The 24,039-nt window shown below is 36.5% G+C and overlaps 1 protein-coding gene across 6 annotated transcripts in view; it reads left to right on the forward strand.

Annotated features, from left to right (window-relative positions):
- shep (RNA binding motif single stranded interacting protein alan shepard) overlaps positions 1-24,039 on the forward strand; it is a 151,906-nt gene that overhangs the window by 78,649 nt on the left and 49,218 nt on the right. Inside the window, exon 1 of one of the 6 annotated variants that reach the window (XM_074174524.1) lies at positions 15,678-15,888. The exons of 4 other annotated variants lie outside the window; for them this stretch is intronic. In XM_074174524.1, coding sequence (XP_074030625.1) covers positions 15,886-15,888 — 3 coding nt within the window. In that variant the 5' untranslated portion in view covers positions 15,678-15,885. Of the gene's footprint in view, positions 1-15,677; positions 15,889-22,614; positions 22,766-24,039 lie in introns of those variants that run through there. One more of the 6 variants, XM_074174527.1, reaches the window with a different exon arrangement.

The following is a 24,039-nucleotide window of genomic DNA, read 5'->3' on the forward strand; positions in this document are numbered from 1 at the left end:
TTCTTTCGGTAAGATATTTTTTCAATTGTCTTTTAAAAATGCAGATGTTCATTGAGTCCTTAATAGAAACATCTTGCTTGTTATACAGTTTGGGTCCAAGGTATAGGTGACTCTTCTGATAGAGGGAGGTTCGGTGAGGATTCGCTATCAACAACCCTCTCGTTCTAGTAGCGTATGGGTGGTCTTGCTGGTTTGCGCTAAATTTTTCTTTATTCTTATGAAGGTAGAGACATATCTCATATATATATATATACAGACCAGCAACTGTGAGAATTTCCAGCTCTCTGAATGAGCTTCTACATGAGTGTCGCCATCCTAAACTAGCAATTATTCTGACCGCGCGCTTTTATAATATGAATACTCTTTGAGCAGTGGAGCTCATACCCCAATTCAAAATTCCATAGCGCAAGTGACAGTCAATAGTTGCATAGTACAGATTTAGGAGCACCTCTCTTCCACAATGATTCGACATAAATGTTAGTGCATAACAGTTCTTTAGTAGTTTATCATATAGTGAATCTATATGAGGACCCCAATTCAGCTTATTATCTAGAATTAGACCTAGCATTTTTGTTTCTGGTTTGGATGTCACCTCTAGTTGGCTATCTTCATATATTTTGAGAGTTTCGGTGGTGTTCTGCATTGTGAATTTGATTAATGCTGTTTTGCTGATATTTAGTGCTAAATGATTTTTTTCAGCCCATTTCATTATTTTCTCATATATGGATTCTGTTGTTTGTGCAAGTGCTAATGTATTACAATCAGTGACCAGAACATTTGTATCGTCTGCATATGCAACTACACACATCGTAAAAGTCTAGGGATATTTTTATAACATACTAAATATCATAAAAATAAATGCACGAGGTCGTTTAATTTCGATTAAATTGGTACACTCGACCACCCTGTAGATTTCTATGGGTTGAACAAAGCCTGCAAAAACGGTAACTAATCTTTTATTCAGTTCTTTACAAACTGTAGGTTTTCGGCTAAAATGAATAATCTAAAAGTGTCGAGTTTGTACATTTTATGCAGTTCTTGCTCAGCAATTGAACTGGAAATATTGTGCTTTAACATGGAACGCCATCACTGACCATTGGTTGAGATGAATAGAGCTGTAGGGCTTCTTCAAGGTGGCATGCGACAAAATGATGTAGCTCTTCGTTTGGGGGTCTTCCAAAGTGTTATCAGTCGATTGTGGCGGCGTTTCCGTGAAACTGGCAGTCCAGCCGAACAACATCCAGGGCGAGGACGCGCTACAACTGCAGTTCAAGACCGATTTTTGGTCTCAACCGCAAGAAGACAACCGACAATCACAGCACCTGAGTTGGTTAACGTGTTGCAGCAGACGCACCAGGTAACCATTGGTCGTGATACTGTCAGAAATCGACTGCATGAAGCAGATCTCCACAACAGAAGGCCACTTAGATGTCCACCTTTGTCGAGAGGCAATCGCGGTAGAAGATTAGAGTGGTGTCAAGAACATCAAAACTGGGATGCGAGACTGTGGAGACGACCTGGAAATAATGAACGTTTGAGACACGTCCAGGAAGTCCACACATACAGAGGTGGTACAGTAATGCTATGGAGCGGAATCATGATCGGCGACAGAACCGATCTCGTTGTTCCAAATCGCTCCCTCACAGCTCGACAGTACCTCGACACCATTCTTCTACCTATCGTCCGTCCGTTTGCTGGTGCTGTTGGTGAAAACTTCCACCTAATGCACGATAATTCTCGTTCACATGTCGCGCGTCTAGTGACTGACTGGCTCACCAACGAAGGAGTTGATGTATTGCCATGGCCAGCACAATCACCGGACCTGAATCCCATCGAGCATGTGTGGGACATGCTTCAACGAAGAATTACTCCGCATATGGGGAACATTCACACAACGTTTCAATTGAGAGAGCTTTTAATCGCTGAATGGGCAAATGTACCTCAACAAGACATTGACAATCTCATTTTGTCGATGCACGATAGATGTAGGGCCGTAATAAACCAGCGTGGAGGCCATACTTTGTACTGATTCCAATTTTTTTTGTATTATGATTTTTTTTCGGGGTGCCAAAGAAGAGCCATATTTTTTTTAGTTTTGCTTATATGCGCACTCAGTATTTTTGACCATTTAATAAATTTTGTTTTAAGTTACATTCGTTTAATAATCACCAGTCAACTTTTTTTTCCCTGAAGCGATCTAAAAAAAATTATTGACATTTTTAAAAATATCCCTAGACTTTTCCGATGTGTGTATATGTACTTTTGAAAGACTCTTTAGGTATTGTATCAAGTCGTTTGCATAAATAAGAAATAGCAGTGGTCCGAGTATAGACCTCTGTGGAACTCATTGCTTGCATGCCAAGGACTGACTGTGAACACCTAGAATTCTCACTGTTTGTGACCTGTTCTCTAGATATGACCTCATCCAAGCTTGGGCAACCCCACGAACCCCATAGCGATGCCTTTTCTGGATTAGTACATAAAAAAATCGATGAACAAACCACAAATTTGCAGTTTTTTATCCAAGGCTGCTACTACGTGTTCTATGAAATCATATAAAGCTGTTTCCGTGCTTTCATTTTGCATGAAACCATGCTGGTTTGTAGAAAGTAATTCATTTATGAGGTGAAACGATAGTAACTGATTTTTAATATTCATTTAGTATACATTGGATATACTAGAGAGAATACCCCTCTATAGTTCTCATAGCTATTTGAATCTCCTTTTTAAAAAAATCGGGGTAACGATTGCAATTTTTTATTTTCCAGGGAACATTTCCCGTTCCATGGAAAGATTTATCAGATAGGTCAGGGGGTTGGCTATTTCTTCCATGCATTTTTTTAGAAGATTGTTTGAGACCCGATCATATCCACTAGCATTAGAATTCTTTAATTCATTTATTAAATCAAAAACCTCATATTCCTTGATTGGGTGGAGAAATATGAGGTTTGGGCAGAGTGCGACTGTATTTTCCATAAAATTGAGATCATATTCTCTTTGTTCTTCCGCTTTCGTGAAATGAGCATTAAAATTGTTAGCCATGTCAACACATGACACCTTATGTTCTCCACTAAAAATGGAAATATCTTTGAGCTTATAGTTTTTTTTTTCTGGATATTATTTATAGTTTGCCACATGGTTTTTGATTTATTATGAGAAGTATTTATCTTATGCTCAATGCATCTTTATTATTCTGCTTTAGTTTATTCCTGTATGTTATAGTTACTTGGCGACATATATCCTTGAAATTTTCGTTCGCTCTCGCGCATTCTGAATATAGAGAAACCATGTTCTTGAGGGGGTAAGGGGGTTAGAGTTGACTGTCTTTGTTTTTTTTGTCTGTTTCAGTGGAAAAGATACCTCAATGTAATATTGAAGGATTTCATGAAATCTATTAAATGATTGTTAGGACATGTTTCCTTGTTTCCCAGTAGTATTTTAAAATATGAGATATTTTTCTCTGAGAAACAGGTGAAGCTAATAAAAGCGTGTTAAAATATACTTTTTTCAAATGAAGAAATACATGTAAAGTGAGTTCGAATTATATCAAGGAGGTTACATACAGCGCCATCTGCCCGCGAATAGTTGAAGCAATAATGTCGATAATTCTGGAGTTCCAAACAAACATACATACATACAGGTGAAACTAATAAAAGCGTGTTAAAAAAACGAATATGTTTTTACAGTTTTTTCAATTTTTTTCAGCGGAGGGCTTTTCCCGTTCCAATGTAGTGGTGCGGCGTTGAAATTGTATTAAAAAAGGGTTTTTTGAGCTAACTTGGAAGTCTTAAATAAAAAGGTACAATTTAATTTTTATTATTGTTTTCAAATGTATACGGGCCATAACTATCATTACTTTCTGTTGCCTACTTTGCCCAAGAGGACGAGTTGGTTCATTGTACCAATATTGAAGGTTTCCTGAATACATTCAATATTTCATATGACCCAGCACAGTGGCGTATTTTCATAGATGCTTTAAGGCAGTTCTGCTTCACAATGGCGGTTTCTATGCCTCCATTCATGTCGGTCATTTCCTACATGGCATGTTGCTCGGACAACAATCTGGGTTTACCAATCTCCCTTGCTTTCTGAGTCTGTGGGATTGTAGAGACGTAGCAAATCACTGTACCGAAAAGTGTGGCCTCCAAGGAAGCCTAACGTTGGCGAAAAGAACGTTCTGCATGAAACTTTGATGCCTCCTCATAATTTCTGCCACCTTCTTCTTCTACCACCGCGCTTCCAAAAGATGAAAATTTGTTTGATATCAAATTTTCCAGGCCTCTAAGAGGCAAAGTTGAAGGAAGGTGTTTTCGTTGGATCAGATATAAGACGGCTTATTGCTGATCCATAATTCATCACAACCGTGACGGATCCTCAGAGAGAAGGGAGGATTGCCTCCACCAAGATATTAAGGAGATGGAAAAAAGATACCAGGGTTCTGTATCTGTAGAGTAAGGAGCACTTAGGCCACATGTGACCCATTGTATATCCTCCCGAAGGGTTGTCCTCCTCTTAGGTCATCGTCCGTCCTGTCCTCTCCAGGAAGGTGGACAGGTCACTGAGAGACATCTCCTTTATATCGGCAGGTGTAGGCCAAGACTCGCCGAACACACACTCTCTTTCGCAACCTTGAGGTGTCTCACGGTGGCCTCTGCGAAGGTTTTGGAAGGTGCAGCGACATTACTGTCGTTGCGCGGCTTCTTCAACCTTCTTGGGGTGCCTTCCGTGGTGGTGCACAAGTGAGGGAGATTTCCTGCAGGGGCAGCCGGTTCCTTGCCTTTATTCAAGGCGGAGCTCTTGGCGCCCGCCACCGGAAGTGCCCTTGCTGTTGGATGTGGAGTGTGGGGAGGAGGAGGGTTCACTTATAGTTGCTGCCTCCTTCGCTCTCTTTCTCCTTTTGGCCTCGGCGCCGCTAATGCGCTTACGCCTTGGCCTTTGTATTACATCACGAGGTGATCTGCCATGCCTCATTCCAACTGGTAGATTGGTGTGGACATTTCTCTTGATCCCCACCCACCGCCTTAGATTGAGGTGAGCACTTCTGTCCAGCCTCGGGATTGGTTTTTGTTTGTTGTTTCTGTTTATTTTTTCGTTTCATTCATGTGTGTTCCCACGAGTAGCAAGGGAACAGTTGGTCACCTCTGGCAGAGCACCGCATCACAATAAGGTTTCGCCCAGTTCCCCAAGAAGATCTTTCGTAACCGCATATCACCCTGCGGCCATTCAGCAGTCGGCACGATTCGTTACACCTTAGCTTGGGAAGGCTGGTCCACGGTGGCATATTTTGCAAAGGCTTTTGGGGAGTTTTAGTTCCCCTTACCCTACTTATAGCTGCCACTGACCAGGAGTCCGGCGACCCCGTCCGTAAGGCCACATTGGCTTCCCGGGCAGGACCACCAGTTCCCTGGCCGTTCCCATATCCGCCCCGTGGGACGTGCCCGATAGGTAGCCCACCCACGGAAAGATACCAGGGTTATTCCACAATTGCAACGAAGAACCAGTGTTTTCAGTTCCTGCATTCGATTCAACCGATGAAACTGATGTAATAGTGGGCCATGTATGTATTCAACAAAGCAACGGACAAGGATTTTCCTGATTCGAATCCTGAATCAGCGCTTTTTGTTTTACTTTCATCACATTCAGTTGTTGCGAAGTAAAAACTTGTAGCAATATTATCTGGCACGTCTATAGCGGCTAAATAAGCACACTACCTTATGTCCCGCTTGGATGAACGTCCTTGGCGAGCAGAGAACTGTATCTTGCTGCTTGCTGTCCCGGCGAACAACGGCTCGGTCGTGTTATGACTGAACCGAAGATATCGAAGATACTAACCTCTCCAACATCTGTGTCACTTACTGTAATTTAACATTCTTCGCATTCTTCGGTCGGTTCCGTGCCAACAAAAATTTCCCACCATCGGCGTTACATTGTCGTTTTACGTGCGAATAATGCCGCTTTTACTGCTAGCCTTAGATTGTGAAGGACTTCGATAATTGTTCTGTGGTTAGACAGACCGTCTCTAGCGAGCTAGTCGAAGTAATTTCAGGTTTACCTATTGTATTTTTGAGTCTATCGGTTCGTTGACTTTTGCACTACCAAAAATAGTTCAGTGAATCGAACATGCAGATAATAGTTGTGAAAGGAGTTTATTAATTTTGAAATAAATATTTTGGACACGAACTTAATGTTCCATCCCTTAAATTGTCAAGTGTCACAGAATTCAGGACAATATAATCACGAATAAAGTTAAGCAAACATATAAAGGGAGTTACTATTATCTATGTTGACATGGGAATTTTAGACCCAAACTCATTGTTCCATCCCTTCAATCGACAAGTGTCACATACTTCAGGGCATAATAATATTCACATGCGAATGAAGTTATGCAAACAGGTACAGCTTGTCAAGTCTAGGAAAAGAATCTCTCTCTCTCTCTCTCTCTCTCTTTCGCTAGTACCGTACTAGCGAAAGAGAGAGAGAGCAGTAATTCACAAGTCTCTTCCTAGATTTGACTAGCTGTATATAATACATTTGGAGGGAGTTACTATTATCAATATTGAGAGTGAGATTTTGTACCCAAACTTATTGTTTCATCCCTTCAATCGACAAGTGTCACATATGTCGGGGCATTAAAATCTTCACTTGCGAGTAAAGTGAAGCAAACAGGTAAACAATAAATACATTTAGAGGGAGTTACTTTCATCAATGTTGAAGGGGAAATTTTGGACACGAACTTAAAGTTCTATCCCTTCAATTGACAAGTGTTACTGAATCACGGGCATTGTATACAGCGTGACTCACGGTCGATGGTAGGTTAGAAGTTAGACGTGAAAGTGGCGTTGCCACTTCCACCAAAAAGTCCTAGCAACTTTATTTTTTTAAATGGAACACCCCGTATATTAATACATTTTTGGAATCGCTCTGGTATTTTAATACTTTTTTGTTAATAATGTCCTATACCTATCTCTATCTGTTTTCGAGATAAAAAATAAATTGTGCTAAATATGGTCCCAAACATAGCCTTAATTGAAATTAAGTACCTCAGTACTCTCAATTCACGAAAAGTTGATATTTTGATGATAGTTTGGACAAACTCGAAATATTCAAATAACACCAAGAAATCGACTCCATATCATACAGGGCGTGCTAAAATTACTATTATTTCCATTGTGCATAAAAGTAGTCAAAAGTTTATTTTTTCAAATGAAACTCCCTGTATATTACTCGGTAAATTGAAAGATGGTGAAAAATGCTTCAAGATGATATATCATGTCCCTATACCTAAATCGTCAAGTTTTCTCAATAAAGTCGCTTTTTCTAGAAACATTTTTTTTTTAGAATTTGGATTTAGGTAGCAGTGGAATTATCAAGCTTATAGCAGTTCGGTTACTTTTATAAGTAATTTACAAAGAGTTATCGACGGTGTTTCGAATCATCTTCCAAAATGAATGCAAATATCGACTATTCAAACAAAGTTCTTATGGAATTATTTATTATACACGGACAGTGTGATAAAATCATTGCCAGAACTTGTAGAAAATTCAACCAAATGAATCCTTAATTAACACCAATGAACGAGAGGAAGTTTGTAACTATGGCTCAAAGTTTCCAGGAAACAACTGTATCAAAATTCAGTCATTTCTAGGTGAAAAGTAAGATTTTGTGGGCTAAAACATGTGAAAGTACAGACAATAACAGAATAGAATGATTCAAAATAACAAAATTGTAAACAAAATATCACATTTTCACAATAAATGCTGAAAATGTTGTCCATTACATTCTGAACACTTTAAAATGTTTTTTTGTACGCGATTTGTGGTTGCTTTTTCAATTTCCTGGGGATCCAGATCTTCAATACTCCGCACTATTCGCCGTCGCAATTCTTCTTTGGTAGGCACTGGAGTACTGTATACCCTTTCTTTTCAAACACCCCATAAAAAAAGTCAAGCGGCGTGAGATCGGTTGATCTCGGTAGCCAATCCCACGGCCCTAAACGCCTAAACCAACGATCGTCGAAGAGTTCAAGTTTCCTGGAAACTTCCCGGGTGGAATGAGCTGGCGCTCCGTCCAGTTGAAACCACGAATTCCTATATTCCTCTAAAGGCAAATTTTCAAGAAAATCAGTTACAGTCGTCCTTAATATTTGGAGATATCTCTCTGCATTCAGTGTGTCTTCACTTACGAATAAAGTGAAGCAAACAAGTAGATAATAATACGTTTGAAGGAAGTTAGTATTGTCAATATTGAAAGGGAACTCTAGACACGAATTTAATGTTCCATTCCTTCAATTGACAAGTGCCACAGAATTAAGGACATTATAATCTATACTTACGAATAAAGTGAAGCAAACAGGTAGATAATACACTTGAGAAGAGTTACCATTATCCATATTGAAAGGGGATTTCTGGACTCGAACTTAATGTTTCATCCATTCAATTGACAAATGTCACTGAATTGAGGGCATTATAATCTTCACTTACGAATGAAGTGAAGCAAAAAAGTAGATAATACATTTGAAGGAAATTACTATTATCAAAATTGAAAGGGAGATTTTAAACACGAACTTAATAGATAGATAATACATATGGAGAGAGTTACTATTATCGATGCTCAAAGGGGAATTTTGGACACCAACCGAAAGTTTTATCCCTTCAATTGAAAAGTGTTACTGAATTGAGGATATTATAAATAGTCTTCATTCACGAATAGATTGAAGCAAACAGGTAGATAGTACATTGAAAGGAGTTACTATTATCAATATTTTAATGGAATTTAGGACACGAATTCAATGTTCCATCCCATCAATTGACAAGTGTCACATAATTCAGAACATTAAAATCATCACTGACGAATAAAGTGAAACAAACAGATAGATAGTACATTTGAAGGGAGTTACTATTATCAATATTGAAAAAGATATTTTGGACACGAATTCAATGTTCCATCCCTTCAATTGACAAGTGTCACAAAATTCAGAACATTATAATCATCACTGACGAATAAAGTGAAACAAACAGATAGATAGTACATTTGAAGAGAGTTACTATTATCAATATTGAAAAAGATATTTTGGACACGAATTCAATGTTCCATCCCTTCAATTGACAAGTGTCACAAAATTCAGAACATTATAATCATCACTGACGAATAAAGTGAAGCAAACAGATAGATAGTGCATTTGAAGGGAGTTACTATTATCAATATTGAAAAAGATATTTTGGACACGAATTCAATGTTCCATCCCTTCAATTGACAAGTGTCACAAAATTCAGAACATTATAATTATCACTGACGAATAAAGTGAAACAAACAGATAGATAGTACATTTGAAGGGAGTTACTATTATCAATATTGAAAAAGATATTTTGGACACGAATTCAATGTTCCATCCCTTCAATTGACAAGTGTCACAAAATTCAGAACATTATAATCATCACTGACGAATAAAGTGAAACAAACAGATAGATAGTACATTTGAAGAGAGTTACTATTATCAATATTGAAAAAGATATTTTGGACACGAATTCAATGTTCCATCCCTTCAATTGACAAGTGTCACAAAATTCAGAACATTATAATCATCACTGACGAATAAAGTGAAGCAAACAGATAGATAGTACATTTGAAGAGAGTTACTATTATCAATATTGAAAAAGATATTTTGGACACGAATTCAATGTTCCATCCCTTCAATTGACAAGTGTCACAAAATTCAGAACATTATAATCATCACTGACGAATAAAGTGATGCAAACAGATAGATAGTACATTTGAAGGGAGTTACTATTATCAATATTGAAAAAGATATTTTGGACACGAATTCAATGTTCCATCCCTTCAATTGACAAGTGTCACAAAATTCAGAACATTATAATCATCACTGACGAATAAAGTGAAGCAAACAGATAGATAGTACATTTGAAGGGAGTTACTATTATCAATATTGAAAAAGATATTTTGAACACGAATTTAATGTTTTATCCCTTCAATTGACAAGTGTAACAGTGTCAAATTAGAGAATTTTTGTAACAAGTGTCACAAAAATTCTCTAATTTTTTACTATCCTCAGTTAAAGTGTCGTTTAGGTTTTCTGTTTTTATAGTTTTGAACACATGTATTTTTTCTGAGAGAGCTGCTAAGTGCATTTGTCAGTATCAGTTTCCATGGTAATTGTTCACAAAGTCACTTCAACCACGCATTAAACAAACTAAATAGAAAATAAATACAACGGGCATGCCTTTCAAACAACAAATGAACATCTCATAAATGAAAAATATGCAAAACAAACAACAACTACTTATGACAACTGACATTAAAGACAGATGCACAGAGTTGCCAACTTGAAAAAATGCATGTGCTCCGAATGAAAGCCTTATCCGATACAGTCGATTTGACCATTATTCACCGATACGATCGATTGCTAGGAGGTATATGCTGAAGGCATTCTTTGTGGAAAATTAAGGAAATCTGAAAACTTTCGATTGGCAACACTGCCGAGAGGCCGATGCACAGGTTCAACGTCGGTCACAGGTGGAACGGGAGCTAACAAAGAACTTAGAAATGTGAAATGGATGCAAACATGTTCACGAGGTCGATTCCGAGAGATAGTTGTCCGGCATGAAATGTGATTGTTCCTTTTCTTGTGCGCGTCGATGATTTATTTATGAGCGAACGAATTATTTCTCTCGTGGTATTCGCTATCTGGTCGAGTTTTCACTTCTCGAGTCGCGGATTAGCATAGTGGTGTAAGTCAAAAATTTCCATAAGTGTGATTAGATTCAGTTTTTAAAATCGACTATTTGTAGCTTACCTAACAAGAACATTTTCTACTTCCACGGCTTGTATTTGATTTTTTGAATCACCAAATTTCGAATTCAAAGTATCTAAAGCAAATTCAAATCCAAGATAGAGTGGATGTAAACATTGACATGCCCTACGCACGTGATATTGAAAATCCCAAGAATTGGCCAGGGTTGTATTCAGAACCAACATCTTGTTGATCGCAAATGTTATACCATACTTAGGAAAATTTTTTTATAATAACGAGTAAAATGCACAAGTTTTGCAGTTCAACGGGAAAAATGCAGATATATAAAAAATTTTTTATATATAATATATATAAAAAAAATTTCATTGTATTTTTCACAGCACACTCAAGCATTATATGAAAAGAGACGCAATTATTTCTTTATTGATAATTTTTATTTTATGTAAAATCAAAAGGATAATTAATCAAAATTATTCAACTGGATGAATTTGTCTCTTCGTCAGTAGTGTCAACCTCACCAACCTGAATTATCAGTGGCTCGATTTGTGCCTTTATTATGTTATCAAGCTTCCACATCTTTGTCTCGAACTTCCGATATCACATGCCGAACACACTTCTCCCATTTCTCCGCTGTGACTCTTTTCAAAGCCTCATCAAAAAGTACTCTGAGATCTGCAAATTTGAACGTGTTGTTATGCTGAGCTACAAAATTCTTCGCATCCGCCCATATTAACTCGATGGGATTGAGCTCGCAGTGGTATGGAGGCAGGCGAAGGACAATTTCGTTTTGGCCTGCTGCCGTCTCATCGACTATATATTTTTGGTATTCAAGCTTGCGCTCCTTGACAATTTTCAGTAGCTGTACTCTTAGCATTGAGTCTTCAAAGCTAATATTCTTTGATCGCAGCCAATTATGGATTTCAACCTTCTTTGAAGACGTTGTCGGAATCTTCTCTAACCGTCACGAATGATAAGGTGCATTGTCCATTACAATCATAGCATTATCCTCCAGATGGGGTAGAACTTTGGAAAACCACTGTTCGAAAGATTCACCGTTCATTTCTTCGTGATAATCTCCAGTTTTCTTCGACTCGAAACACCACAGCCCTTCAGCAACAAACCCATTCTCATTGCCGATGTGATGTACGTAAATAAAACAAATACGAGGGTTACTTTTTGTATATTCAGATTGAGGCAGGTCTTAATATAAATGAAAGTTTACCTGATGGATTTGTTAATCCGGTGGATAGTCCATCTAGAAAGGCCCTCCTAGATGAGGTCACAGTTTCATCGACCCATACTTTAGGGGTAGTATGACCAGCATTAACCCATCTATAAAATACATTGTTCTCTGTTGCTCCCTATAATATTTAATTTTGGTCAAATACTCTCTCCTCCATAACACAATTTCCTCTGTATCCAATAATAAACTATTGCGCCCTCGTTTTTTCCATACAAAATTCAAATGTTTCAATACTTTATGGAATGTTGACCGCTTAAAACTTGGCAATAAAACATCTTCATTTATTTCTGTGAGTACTTTCTCTATCGTGGGTATTTCATTTCTGAAAAAGTACTCATGCACTTTCTTCCTGATTGCATGTTTATCAGCATCATTAGTTCAAAGAAGAAATTTAACAAAGTTTAAAATTGGAATTTGAGAAAATTTTTATTTTAAGGTAGGAATTTGATTAAAATTCCAATTTTATGGTTGGAATTTAACAATATTCCAAATTTCAGATCGGAGTTTGAAACGTTTCGGAATAAAAGTCGGAATTGAATTAAATGCTGAGTTGGAATTTGAGGTCGGAATTTATTAAAATTCCAAAACTAGTTCGAAATTAAACAAAATTTTTAAATTGAAGTTGTAATGTTATTACATTCCAAATTTGAGTTCGGAGTTTGAAAAGTTTGCGAGTGAAAGAGACCGGAACTTGACAAAACTTGAAATTTGAAGTTGGAATTTAACGAAATTTTCAGTACAAGTCGAATTTCAACAAAATTACAAATTTGAGGATGAAATTCAACAAGATTCCAAATTTGGGTTTGGAATTTGAAAATTTTACGAGAAAAGTCGGAATTGAATGGAAGGATGAGTTTACAAAATTTAAAATTTGAAAATTTGGAGTTGTTATTTTCAAATTAGAGCTCGGAACTTGACAAAACTTCAAATTTTAAGTTGGAATCTAACAAAATTTTCAGTACAAGTCGAATATTAACAAAATTACATATTTGAGGATGAAATTCAACAAAATTTCAAATTTGGGTTTGGAATTTGAAAATTTTACGAGAAAAGTTGAAATTGAATGAAAGGCTGAGTTTACAAAATTTCAAATTTGAGAATTTGGAGTTGTAATTTCACAAATTTGAAGTTGGAATCTAACAAAATTTTCGGTACAAGTCGAATTTTAACAAAATTACAAATTTGAGGATGAAATTCAACAAAATTTCAAATTTGGGTTTGGAATTTGAAAATTTAACGAGAAAAGTCGAAATTGAATGAAAGGCTGAGTTTACAAAATTTCAAATTTGAGAATTTGGAGTTGTAATTTCACAAATTTGAAGTTGGAATCTAACAAAATTTTCAGTGCAAGTCGAATTTTAACAAAATTACAAATTTGAGGATGAAATTCAACAAAATTCCAAATTTGGGTTTGGAATTTAAAAATTTTACGAGAAAAGTCGAAATTGAATGAAAGGCTGAGTTTACAAAATTTCAAATTTGAGAATTTGGAGTTGTAATTTCACAAATTTGAAGTTGGAATCTAACAAAATTTTCAGTGCAAGTCGAATTTTAACAAAATTACAAATTTGAGGATGAAATTCAACAAAATTCCAAATTTGGGTTTGGAATTTAAAAATTTTACGAGAAAAGTCGAAATTGAATGAAATTCCAACTCCAAATTTGAGAATTTGAAGTTGTAATTTCACAAATTTGAAGTTGGAATCTAACAAAATTTTCAGTACAAGTCGAATTTTAACAAAATTACAAATTTGAGGATGAAATTCAACAAAATTCCAAATTTGGGTTTGGAATTTGAAAATTTTACGAGAAAAGTCGGAATTGAATGGAAGGATGAGTTTACAAAATTTAAAATTTGAGAATTTGGAGTTGTCATTTTCAAATTTGAGCTCGGAACTTGACAAAACTTCAAATTTCAAGTTGGAATCTAACAAAATTTTCAGTACAAGTCGAATTTTAACAAATTACAAGTTTGAGGATGAAATTCAACAAAATTCCAAATTTGGGTTTGGAATTTGAAAATTTTACGAGAAAAGTCGAAATTAAATGAAATGCTGAGTTTACAGTTGGAATTTGAAGTCAGAATACCTTAAAATTTCTAAATTGAGGTCGGAATTTAACAAAAGTTTGAGTTTGAAGTGTAATTTTACAAATTCTAAATTTGAGTTCGGAGTTTCAGAAATTTCCAAACGAAAGTCGAAAATGAATGAAATGCTGAGTTTTCAGTTGGAATTTGAGGTCGGAATACATCAACATTCCAAAATTAAGGTCGGAATATAACAAAATTTTTGAAGTTGTAATTTTATAAAGTTTTAAATTTCAGATCGGATCTTGACAACATTTAAAATTTGAGGTTGGAATTTAAAAAAATCCAGTTTTAGTCAAAATTTTGAAAAAACCCAAATTTGAGGATGAAATTCAACAAAATTTCGAATTTGGGTTAGGAATTTAAAAAAAAACGAGTTCAAAGTCGGAATCGAATTGAATGCTTAGTTTACAGTTGGAATTTGAGAGCGGAATTTATTGGAATTCCAAAACTAAGGTCGGAAATCAACAGAATTTTGAGTTTGAAGTTGTTATTTTACAAAATTCGAAATTTGGGATTCAAGAAAGTTGTTTTCAGTTTTAGTCGAACTATAACGAAATTCCCAATTTTACGGTGGAATTCAACAAAATTCCAAATTTGAGTTCGGAATTTGAAAAATTTCCGAGTTGAAAGTCTGGATTGAATGAAATGCTGAATTTAATACAGATGAAATATGAGGTCGAAATTAATCAAAATAACAAAAATGAGATCGGAATTCAACAAAAGCTTGAGTTTGAAGTTGTAATTTTCAAATTTGGGATCGGAAATTAACAAAATTTCAAATTTGAAGTTGGAATTCAACGAAATTTTCAGTTCAAGTCAAAATTTAACAAAATCATAAATAAGTTTGAGTTCAGAATTTAAAAATTTTCCGAGTTGAAAGTCTGAATTGAATGAAATGCTGAGTTTTCACTTGAATAAAATTCCTCAATTGAAGTCGGAATTTCAGAAAATTTCAAATTTGAGATAGGAATTCAACAAAATCTCAATTTTGAGGTTGGAATTTTATAAAATTACAAAATGGTGGTTAAAATTTACCAAAAGTCCAAATTTGAGGTTGGAATTTAACAAAATGCAAATTTCAGTTCAGGAATTTTAAAAAATCTTACTTTCGACTGGCCTCATTTCCAAATGTAGACAGCGGGCGCCAAATTTTGAGTTAGATGCGTAATCAGTGAACAGAAATAAGTTCAATAACTAGCTCGAACCGTTGAAACAGTGAAAGATTTATTGATGAACTACAGAAGCTATAGCTAAGGACTCCCACTTTCTTTTGGGCCTCCAAAAACAATAATTGTCCCAGTGTGTAGTTGCCAGCATAAGTAGACCTTACCGTAAACGATACTCCGTAACTAGAAGAAAGTTCACTGTCGCTGCGAGGAAGAGGAAACAAGTCGTGCACAGCTATTCTTACTCGCGTTTCGAATGTCCGTTCACTTTGTGGACGTGGCAACAGTGCAAATTCTAATTCAGCGAGCAGCGTGACCACGTACTTGGTCGGGTAATAACCGAACAGCCGATAGCCACGGTATACTCCGATCCGAGCATTCGATGGAATTCGTTTGAATATCGGTAGCGGGTCCGCGTTCAAGTAGTTACTCGAGTGTTTCTGCAACCTTCGAGCGAATCATGTGATCTATGCATGTGTGTCAAACTCTTGCATGTTTATGTGTCAGACATTGTTTTGTTTCGTCGTTGTATATTCGTTTGAATGTCCGCTGCTCAGTTTCTTGTGGATCTGGATAATTTCTGAACGCTGCGGAGGTGTTGTGTTTTTTGGTGCGGCGAATGGTGAGTGAATGAACTTTTGGGAATCCATTATTCGATTGATCGAGTGTTTACAATTTGGTTTTTGACACATCATCAACATTTCGGGTTGGTAATTTGCCGATGAGGGCTTTGTTCTTGCGTTTTGATTACCTACGCAATGGAGAATCTTTTGTTCTCAGGGTGGTACTTTGGAATCGTTTACCAAGTTGAGTGAAGGGATGGGGATAAATATTTGATAAATTTGCCTTCTTTAAATACCCACAATTTAGGGTTTCATCACTATTAACTAAAATCCTACTATGACTCAATAAGTGCATGACATATTTTCCAGAGACGTTCAAAATTCGGCAGATATTCATTGATTGTGGGAATGCAGAATAAAGTTGCCAGGAAAAGTAAATGCACTACACTGCCAAAAAACACGTACTCGATTTTTTACCTCACGCTGCGTAACTCTCAAGTTAGTTGTCCATTGTAGAATAATTTTCCCATTTTCACTAATTAACTATGTAATAGGTTTCAGCTCTGATTTCGATATCTTCTTTTAGCACTCGTGCTCATAATACGAGGTCTATTAAAAAAAACAAGGTGAATTTTCATATTTTTTCTGGTAAATATTCGTTTTAAGGGCACCCGGCGATTTTGAAAAATTTTTTGAGTGTACTTACGTATTTTGATACGTAGATTACGAATCCAAAAAAAAAGCGGCGCTCTCCCTTATTTACAAAGTTACGGCCCTTCAAAGTTCAGAACAGGGCAACTTTTCAGCCTTCTTTTTCACAAGATAAACTATTTAAAAACACAAGCATGCATTCACTAGGTCACCTTTACACCTTATTCCTTCTTCCTTGAAACTTTTCACTTCAACAATCAACATTTTTCCAATAAAAATGTTGAAAAATGCATGGAGCTGCTTTTTGGTTATATGTATTTTACGTTTTTAAGGTTAATGATATGGTTGGTACGACTGATGCTGTCAACATTCCTAAAGTAATTCAAATGTTTTTTGCCTTCAGTCTTTAGATCGTAAATTGGTTTTTGGTGGTGTATTACTAATTTGAAATAGTAGGCGGCGGCAAATACCAACCGCTTTCTTCTGAAATGTCACTAGTAACTAACCTAGAAATAGAAGATTGTCACCACAATTAAGTTTTTTATAAGAAAAATGTTCATTGTTGAATTGAAAAGTGTCAATTGAGGAGGAATAAGGTGACCTAGTGAATAAATGCTTGTGTGTTTGAACAGTTCATCTTGTGAAAAAGAAGGCTGAAAAGTTGCCCTTTTCTGAACTTTGAAGGGCCGTAACTTTGTAAATGAGGGAGGCCTCCGGTTTTTTCTGTCGGATTCGTAATCTACGCATCAAAATTCGTAAGTACACTCAAAATTTTTTTCAAAATCGCCGGGTGCCCTCAAAACGAACATTTACCTTTTTTTTTAATATTTATTCATCAATTTCTATTTTTCCCCCTCACATATGAAAAATACACTCGTGCCAGCGTTTTTTCCAATCCTCAAAGCAATTCTGATATGCAATTTTTGGTGTATCTTTGATCTCTCTCGGCCATTCGGCTTTTATCTCCTCAATAGTCGCAAAACGCCGCCCTTTCATGGGTCTTTTCAATCTTGGGAACAGGAAAAGGTCGCAGGGCGCCAAATCTGGTGAATACGGTGGCTGGATCGTCGTTGTCATCATTCAACAATTCCTGAGCTACGCTCATATGACGGTTTTTTGGTAAAAATTCAGCAATTTTGGAACGAACTTCGCTGCCACACGCTTCACGTCCAAAATTTCCGAAAAAATTGCATGGCATGAGCCAACCGATATGCAGACATCCTCAGCAACTTCTCTAATAGTGATTCGATGATTTTTCATAACAATTTTCTTCACTTTATCGACCGTGAAAACCTTGTACCGTCGTACAATCACCGTATGCCACTGTCAATATTTCAAGTGTTTTTCCATTTTTTACACAAATTTTTTTTCGATAGCAGAAAATCGTCAAACATGGGGGGAGTGATGTACCAACATACAAAAATAAAAAAATTGCCAATCCAATGTATGCAGCCTGCGAAATTTGAAGATTCACCTTATTTTTTTCAACAAACCTCGTATGTGGTATTGTATTTCATATATTTAACAACTATATTTATGTCGAAGGCTGAGAACAATTTTTTTTCAGTTTTAAACCTCAATAATATTTTTTTCAAACCTACCTCTGAGCTTTTAGAAGTTTTTATGGTGAAATGTACCAATTTTTAGATAACATATGTCGACAAACCAATAGGCTCATTTTCACTTTTACATTTGATTTTAAAAAATCAAATCGGTACATAATTTGAAGAATATAAGCTCAAAAAATTCTGAGTAAATCCAATGCTTCAGAAAGCAGCCCTAAAGAAGCGGTTCAGCGAAACTGCTCGTGACGTCACCAGATATACGAACCAGCTAAGCTTTAACCTTTTTTTGTGTAAGCGGTTCAAGAGTTATATTATTTTTTTATTGTTTGTTTTCACCTTTCTATGTTGTGGAGGTATGCAATATAAACAAGCCCTACGTAGAATTTGACCTATAATTCTTGCCGTTGGCAGTGATGGCCTGGCCATCGTCGTTCTCAAAGACGCTGATGACGCTGCGAGCCCAAAATCCACAACAGTAACTTTCTAGGGATAGATTGGATGTTCTTGGATCTCGCGTGGATTAGTATCGTACCAAATTCGACAATTATGTTTGTTCACGTACATATTCATCCAGAAATGGGCTTCATCGCTGACGATGTTCGCCAACTGCTCCGGAGTTCATTCAGCAAACACACGTAGTTGTCTATGGTCGTTTACGTACAGTTTCTGGTCCAGTCGAATTTTGTACGGGTGCAGATCAAATCACGACGCACAATTCGTTTTTTTTAACCCTCCCGTATCAAACCGGAGATTATTTTGCTACCGAATTTTCGAACCAATCGAGTTACTACGTTTTTTATTGATATTTTAGATTTAATTATGAATGTTAGAATTATGTTGTATATTTTTTCATTGAGAGTAGCTAAAAGGACTGTTATATTGGTTGGAAACGAAACATTCGAGGAAAGCAAATGATTTAAGAAATCCGTCCGGTACAGTTCGAAGTTGGTACATGTGAATAGGATGTGATTTATATCCGCTAAAGAAAAATGTCACATGAGCATAGAAAGTCGCTCTTGTGAGCGACACAAAATCGACTGCTTCGGATTCTCCTGCGCACTCTCACAGACAGCAGGGATGTTATCGGCAGATTTTGCGTTTCATCGACGTACGGGTGTTGGTCGATCTCTTACTGAACCAGTGGACTCAAATTTATTCACCACATTTCAAATAGTCCTCTCGGTAGGACGATTATGGCGACCGTAAAATGGGCGAAGCGAAGTACATTGCCCGAAAGGAACACCCATCTTGATAAAACAATGTTATTATTTACACGTGTTGTTGATTGCTATATTCGTCCATGGTTATTTGACAAAAATGACAACTAATTTAACAAATATACTGCTACCGGGGGAGGGGCTTCTCACCGGCTATGACTCGCTCCGGCAGCTATAGCTTCAACGAGATGGCCGTAAGTTCGGAAATGATGGACAATAATTGAACCTACTGGAATCCCTGGAAATTAATGATAGTTAATAATCAAATTTCCAGCTGAACGACCAACGGTTAATCTCTCACTACTTTCGAATTCATTTTCATGAAAATATTCTTAGATTCAGTCTAATCGTCAGTTACATTAATTTTACCTGCTATGTACCTGTTGGCTACTTGTTCGTGAAACTACCTGGTTACCAATTAGTAATTTCCATCAATTAAGGTCGATAATTTGTATGAATTGCATTGTAAATTAATATCAGTCCAACTAAGAAAACTACTGTTATAGTGAATCGCTCAATAAAGTGTATATCGTGCAGATTTGTTGTTATTATTATAAATAATATTCAAAAGTGTTTTCAGTGCTGCTGTTGGTGTTGTCCAATTTATTCATTCCTTATTCCAAAACAAGAATTTTTTTCACCTTGCATAATTTGTAAATATCGATCGCTTAAGTCAATGCTTGTTTTCATCATACCAAATATTCGTATTTCATCGTTTATATAGGTGAGTGGAAAAGTAGGGATTCAAATAACAGGGTGATAATTGAAAATACTTCTGAATACTACTTATATATAATTGTAACTGCACCAATATCGAATTTCAACACTCATCGCGATCAGTTCCTGAACTGAACATTGATGTCACGACGGCGATAACCTTCCCCGCATTACCCGATTTCTATTCGTAGCCCTAACATGACTTCAAATTTAATTTTATGACTCTTCAGCCAATCATAAAACTCGGTTAGTAAAAATTATCCAATAGAAATCTTCAGTTCCTAAGTCAGTTGAATTTTGTACGGATGCAGGCCCAAGTCACGATGCAAAATTTGCCAAGTTGTGATAAGCGAAAGGCCGAGTTTTTGTGAGCAACGCGAAATCGACGCCTTGGATTCTCCTGCACACTCTCACAGACTGCGGCGATGTTTTCAGCAGATCTTGCGTTCCATCGACGTAGGGGTGTTGGTCGATCGTTTACTGAACCAGTGGAGTCAAATTTATCCACCAATTTACGAATGGTCCTCTACATAAGACTTTTATGGCGATCGTAAAATGATTTGGCAAACCAGACTGAATAAATATGTTAAAATATGTTTTTCCGTTAACCAGCTGTCGCACCTCTACGTACGACAACGCTCAGAAATCGAAACTTGTGCGAGCTAGGGACTAACGAGGTCTTACCTTTTAACCTGTGATTCCTAACAACTAAGTTGACACACGTAGCGTCAACAAGATGGCAGTTATCAACCGTCAATGTTCGAAAGTCCTTGTGGGAAAACCTTATTGTGATAGCTGAAAAGTGGCAAAAATAAAAATTTGGAAAAATTGATCAGCATGGTTGTATCGATTACAAAATTCTCTATCGATCTATATAACGGGTGATTTTCTTTAAGAGGTATACCATTTGATTTTCAAAACAACACAAAACATTTGAAAAAAATGTATGAAATATTTATTGAAATCGATAGAACGATCAATATAATGTAATGTTTGAAGATGATTTCATGCAAATGTTGTCCGCGGCTCCGCTTTAGATGGCTCATGCGCAAGGTCAATTTTCGTACACTCTAACATATCGACCGGTATTTCACGTATAAATGCTTCAATATTGGCTTTCAGAGCGTCAGCCGTTGCTGGTTTATCCCTGTAGATATGAGCTTTAACATAACCCCACAAGAAATAATCCAAAGGCGTTAAATCGTACGATATAAAGTCTATCCAAATCCAAGATAGAGTAAAACAAAACAGAACCGAAGCGTGATGTTCACGTGATCGCCCAGTGTCAGATGGAAAGGACATCGTTCATTGGTGAATTTGCCTTCTTGGTACGAGTTCGGTACCAGCACAGGGTTGTAATCAGTCGTTTGCGTGTTTGTGTGGCGTGCGTTATAGTATATTATTTAAAATTGTTTTCCAAGGTGTCCAGTACAGACACTGCTGATGACGCTGTGAGCTATCCTCTGAGTCCAGCCAGGAAACGATCCAAAAAAGACATTTGAGTGTTGAGATGAAAGAAGTGCTTTTAAGTGGGTTCAAGAAAAATTTGAAAAAAAATTTTCCTCGTAGTGGAATAACAGAGGCCCAATTGCTGCGAACAGCGGCGAATCGACATTTCACGGTCATCACGAACACTGGCGGATACAGCCGCAATGTTTTCTTCGGTCCTCACTCTACGTATGCGTGTTAGTGGTTTAATGTCCAATAATGTATACTGGGTTCGAAATTTAGTCACAAGCTTCCGAATAGCTCCCTCAGTAGGCCGACGGAACTGCCCATAAATTGGAAGAAGTGCACGATGCACTTCCTTCACCGAGCATGAATTTTGATGAAAAAATTCAATAAGTTGCAAGCGTTGTTCATTCGTAAGTCGATTCATGGTTAAATTATAGAACAAACTGAACAAGTTTGACAATAACACAAGACACGATTCACGCGTGATCTGTCAAAAGACAGTGTTGCTAAAAAGATACCAGCAAAAAAAATCACTCATTACGAGTATACCACGACAAAGTAGAATAATTAATTTCGAGAGCTACAAATATACATGACATTAAAAAGAGCAAAACTTTTTGAAACAACCTTATAATGTTAAAATAAACTTGTTATAGTTTGTCTACTCGTCCTGTTTTGAGTGTTTTACATGCGGAAATGTCTATGACATCACATTGGAATTTGAATGTGAAAGGCAATCATCTGTGCTGAATTTGAGATGAATCATTCTTCAGGTGTGCTCAGATAATTTGTCACCCGATGGTTTGCGTCATTTAATGGTCTACTCTTATCAAAATGAATGCCCATAACAAGGTGGATGAAAAAACTGATTTCTTTCACAAAAAATTACTTTTGTTCAATAGATAAAAGCTAGTATGACGGACGAATCAATAACTGATCATTTTCGAGAAAATAATCAATAGCGTATCCCAATGCTACGCAGCTGTAGTGTTATTTTATGTTTTTGATATCGTTCAAGAATGAGCAGCGATTTTGTTTTCTACGGAGCATTTATCGAACAGAATTGCGTGTTCACTTTTAAGACTCGAGATAAATTTAATAATACCTGACCTTAGCCAACGTTCAGTCGTGTTCCATTCATTCGGTCGCATCTGTTTTTAATCCAAGTCATATTTAAAATAACGCAGTCGTCAGCTTCATCCGCAGAATTTCTACAGATTTGACAGTTTTGTTCGAAATAAACTGCTCTCGATTATGGAAATGAGTGATACGTCTTGTTCGATCCGGTTCAAATCGGGAAATTGTGTTGGCCATTGAAGTCGTTGAAGCAGGTGAGACAATTTTAGTGACATTTCCTAACTACGATAAGAAAATTCAGAGGTTGATTCGTTAGGTCGTTGAAAGAGAACAATTCATATGAACATATATCCGGAATTTCTTGTTTCTGAGGTACAGGGCGTTGAAGTTTACCAAAAACGGTTTTTATAAAATATCATAAATATCCTTACACCGATAAGTAATAAGGCGCTTATTTAGCCCGGATAAGATTGAAATTATTGGGTCCAGTGGCGTCTCAGTGGGCTCCACAGCAAATCATTTCTGATTATATAAGAATCAGAATAATAATAATAATAATCACAATATGAGGTAAATTTTCGTTATGTGGACACCCGGCGATTTTGAAAAAATTTTTGATTGTACTTACGTATTTTGATGCGTAGATTACGAATCCGAAAGAAAAAAGCGGCGCTCTCCCTTATTTAAAAAGTTACGGCCCTTCAAAGTTCAGAAAAGGGCAACTTTTCAGTCTTCTTTTTCACTAAATAAACTATTTAAAAACACATGCATTCATTCACTAGGTCACCTTTACACCTTATTCCTCCTTCTTTGACACTTTTCACTTCAATAATGAACATTTTTCTTATCTCATTGTTTTAGTAACAGTCTTATATTGTTTTTTGATGATTTTATTTGATGAACATCTAAAGTTTTTGGTAATCCCGTATCACATCGCGTCTTGCGTTTATTAGGTTTGTTTTTTGACTATTTTACATACAGTTGAGAAAGGAATTTCGGTCAAATCTAATGTTACTTGTAATAGTTTGTTTCCCTCGAAACCAAACTTGAAATGTAGATTCTGTGTTTCAATATTCAAATGCATCTTAATCTTATTCACTGGTATCTCTTTTTTGCATTTTTCACCGTCGTTATTGGAATCACTTCACTGGGAAAAGTCTGCATTGTTATGACACTCGTTATTACTATCAGTACTTATCCAAGGACGCAACATTTTGAACTGATAACAAAAATTTTAATTAATTATAACTGCACCAATATCGAATTTCAACACTCAAATCGCGCTCAGTTCCTGAACTGAACACGACGGCGATAACCATCCCCTATTCTCCGATTTCTATTCGTCGCCGTAACATGACTTCAAATTTAATTTTATGACTCTTCAGCCAATCATAAAACTCGCTCAGTAATAATTATCCAATACAAACCGTCAAGTATACAGTCCACGTGGACTAGTTCGCTGCCGGTTGATTTCCATGTATTGGTTTTTTTGATCTGTGAGAGTGCCGCCAACTTTAAGAGTACACAA

The sequence above is a fragment of the Leptinotarsa decemlineata genome, unplaced genomic scaffold (assembly GCF_025532065.1).
Source record: "Leptinotarsa decemlineata unplaced genomic scaffold, Ldec_3_MD MMD2_tig00000591_RagTag_RagTag, whole genome shotgun sequence".
Taxonomy (NCBI): Eukaryota; Metazoa; Arthropoda; class Insecta; order Coleoptera; family Chrysomelidae; genus Leptinotarsa; species Leptinotarsa decemlineata.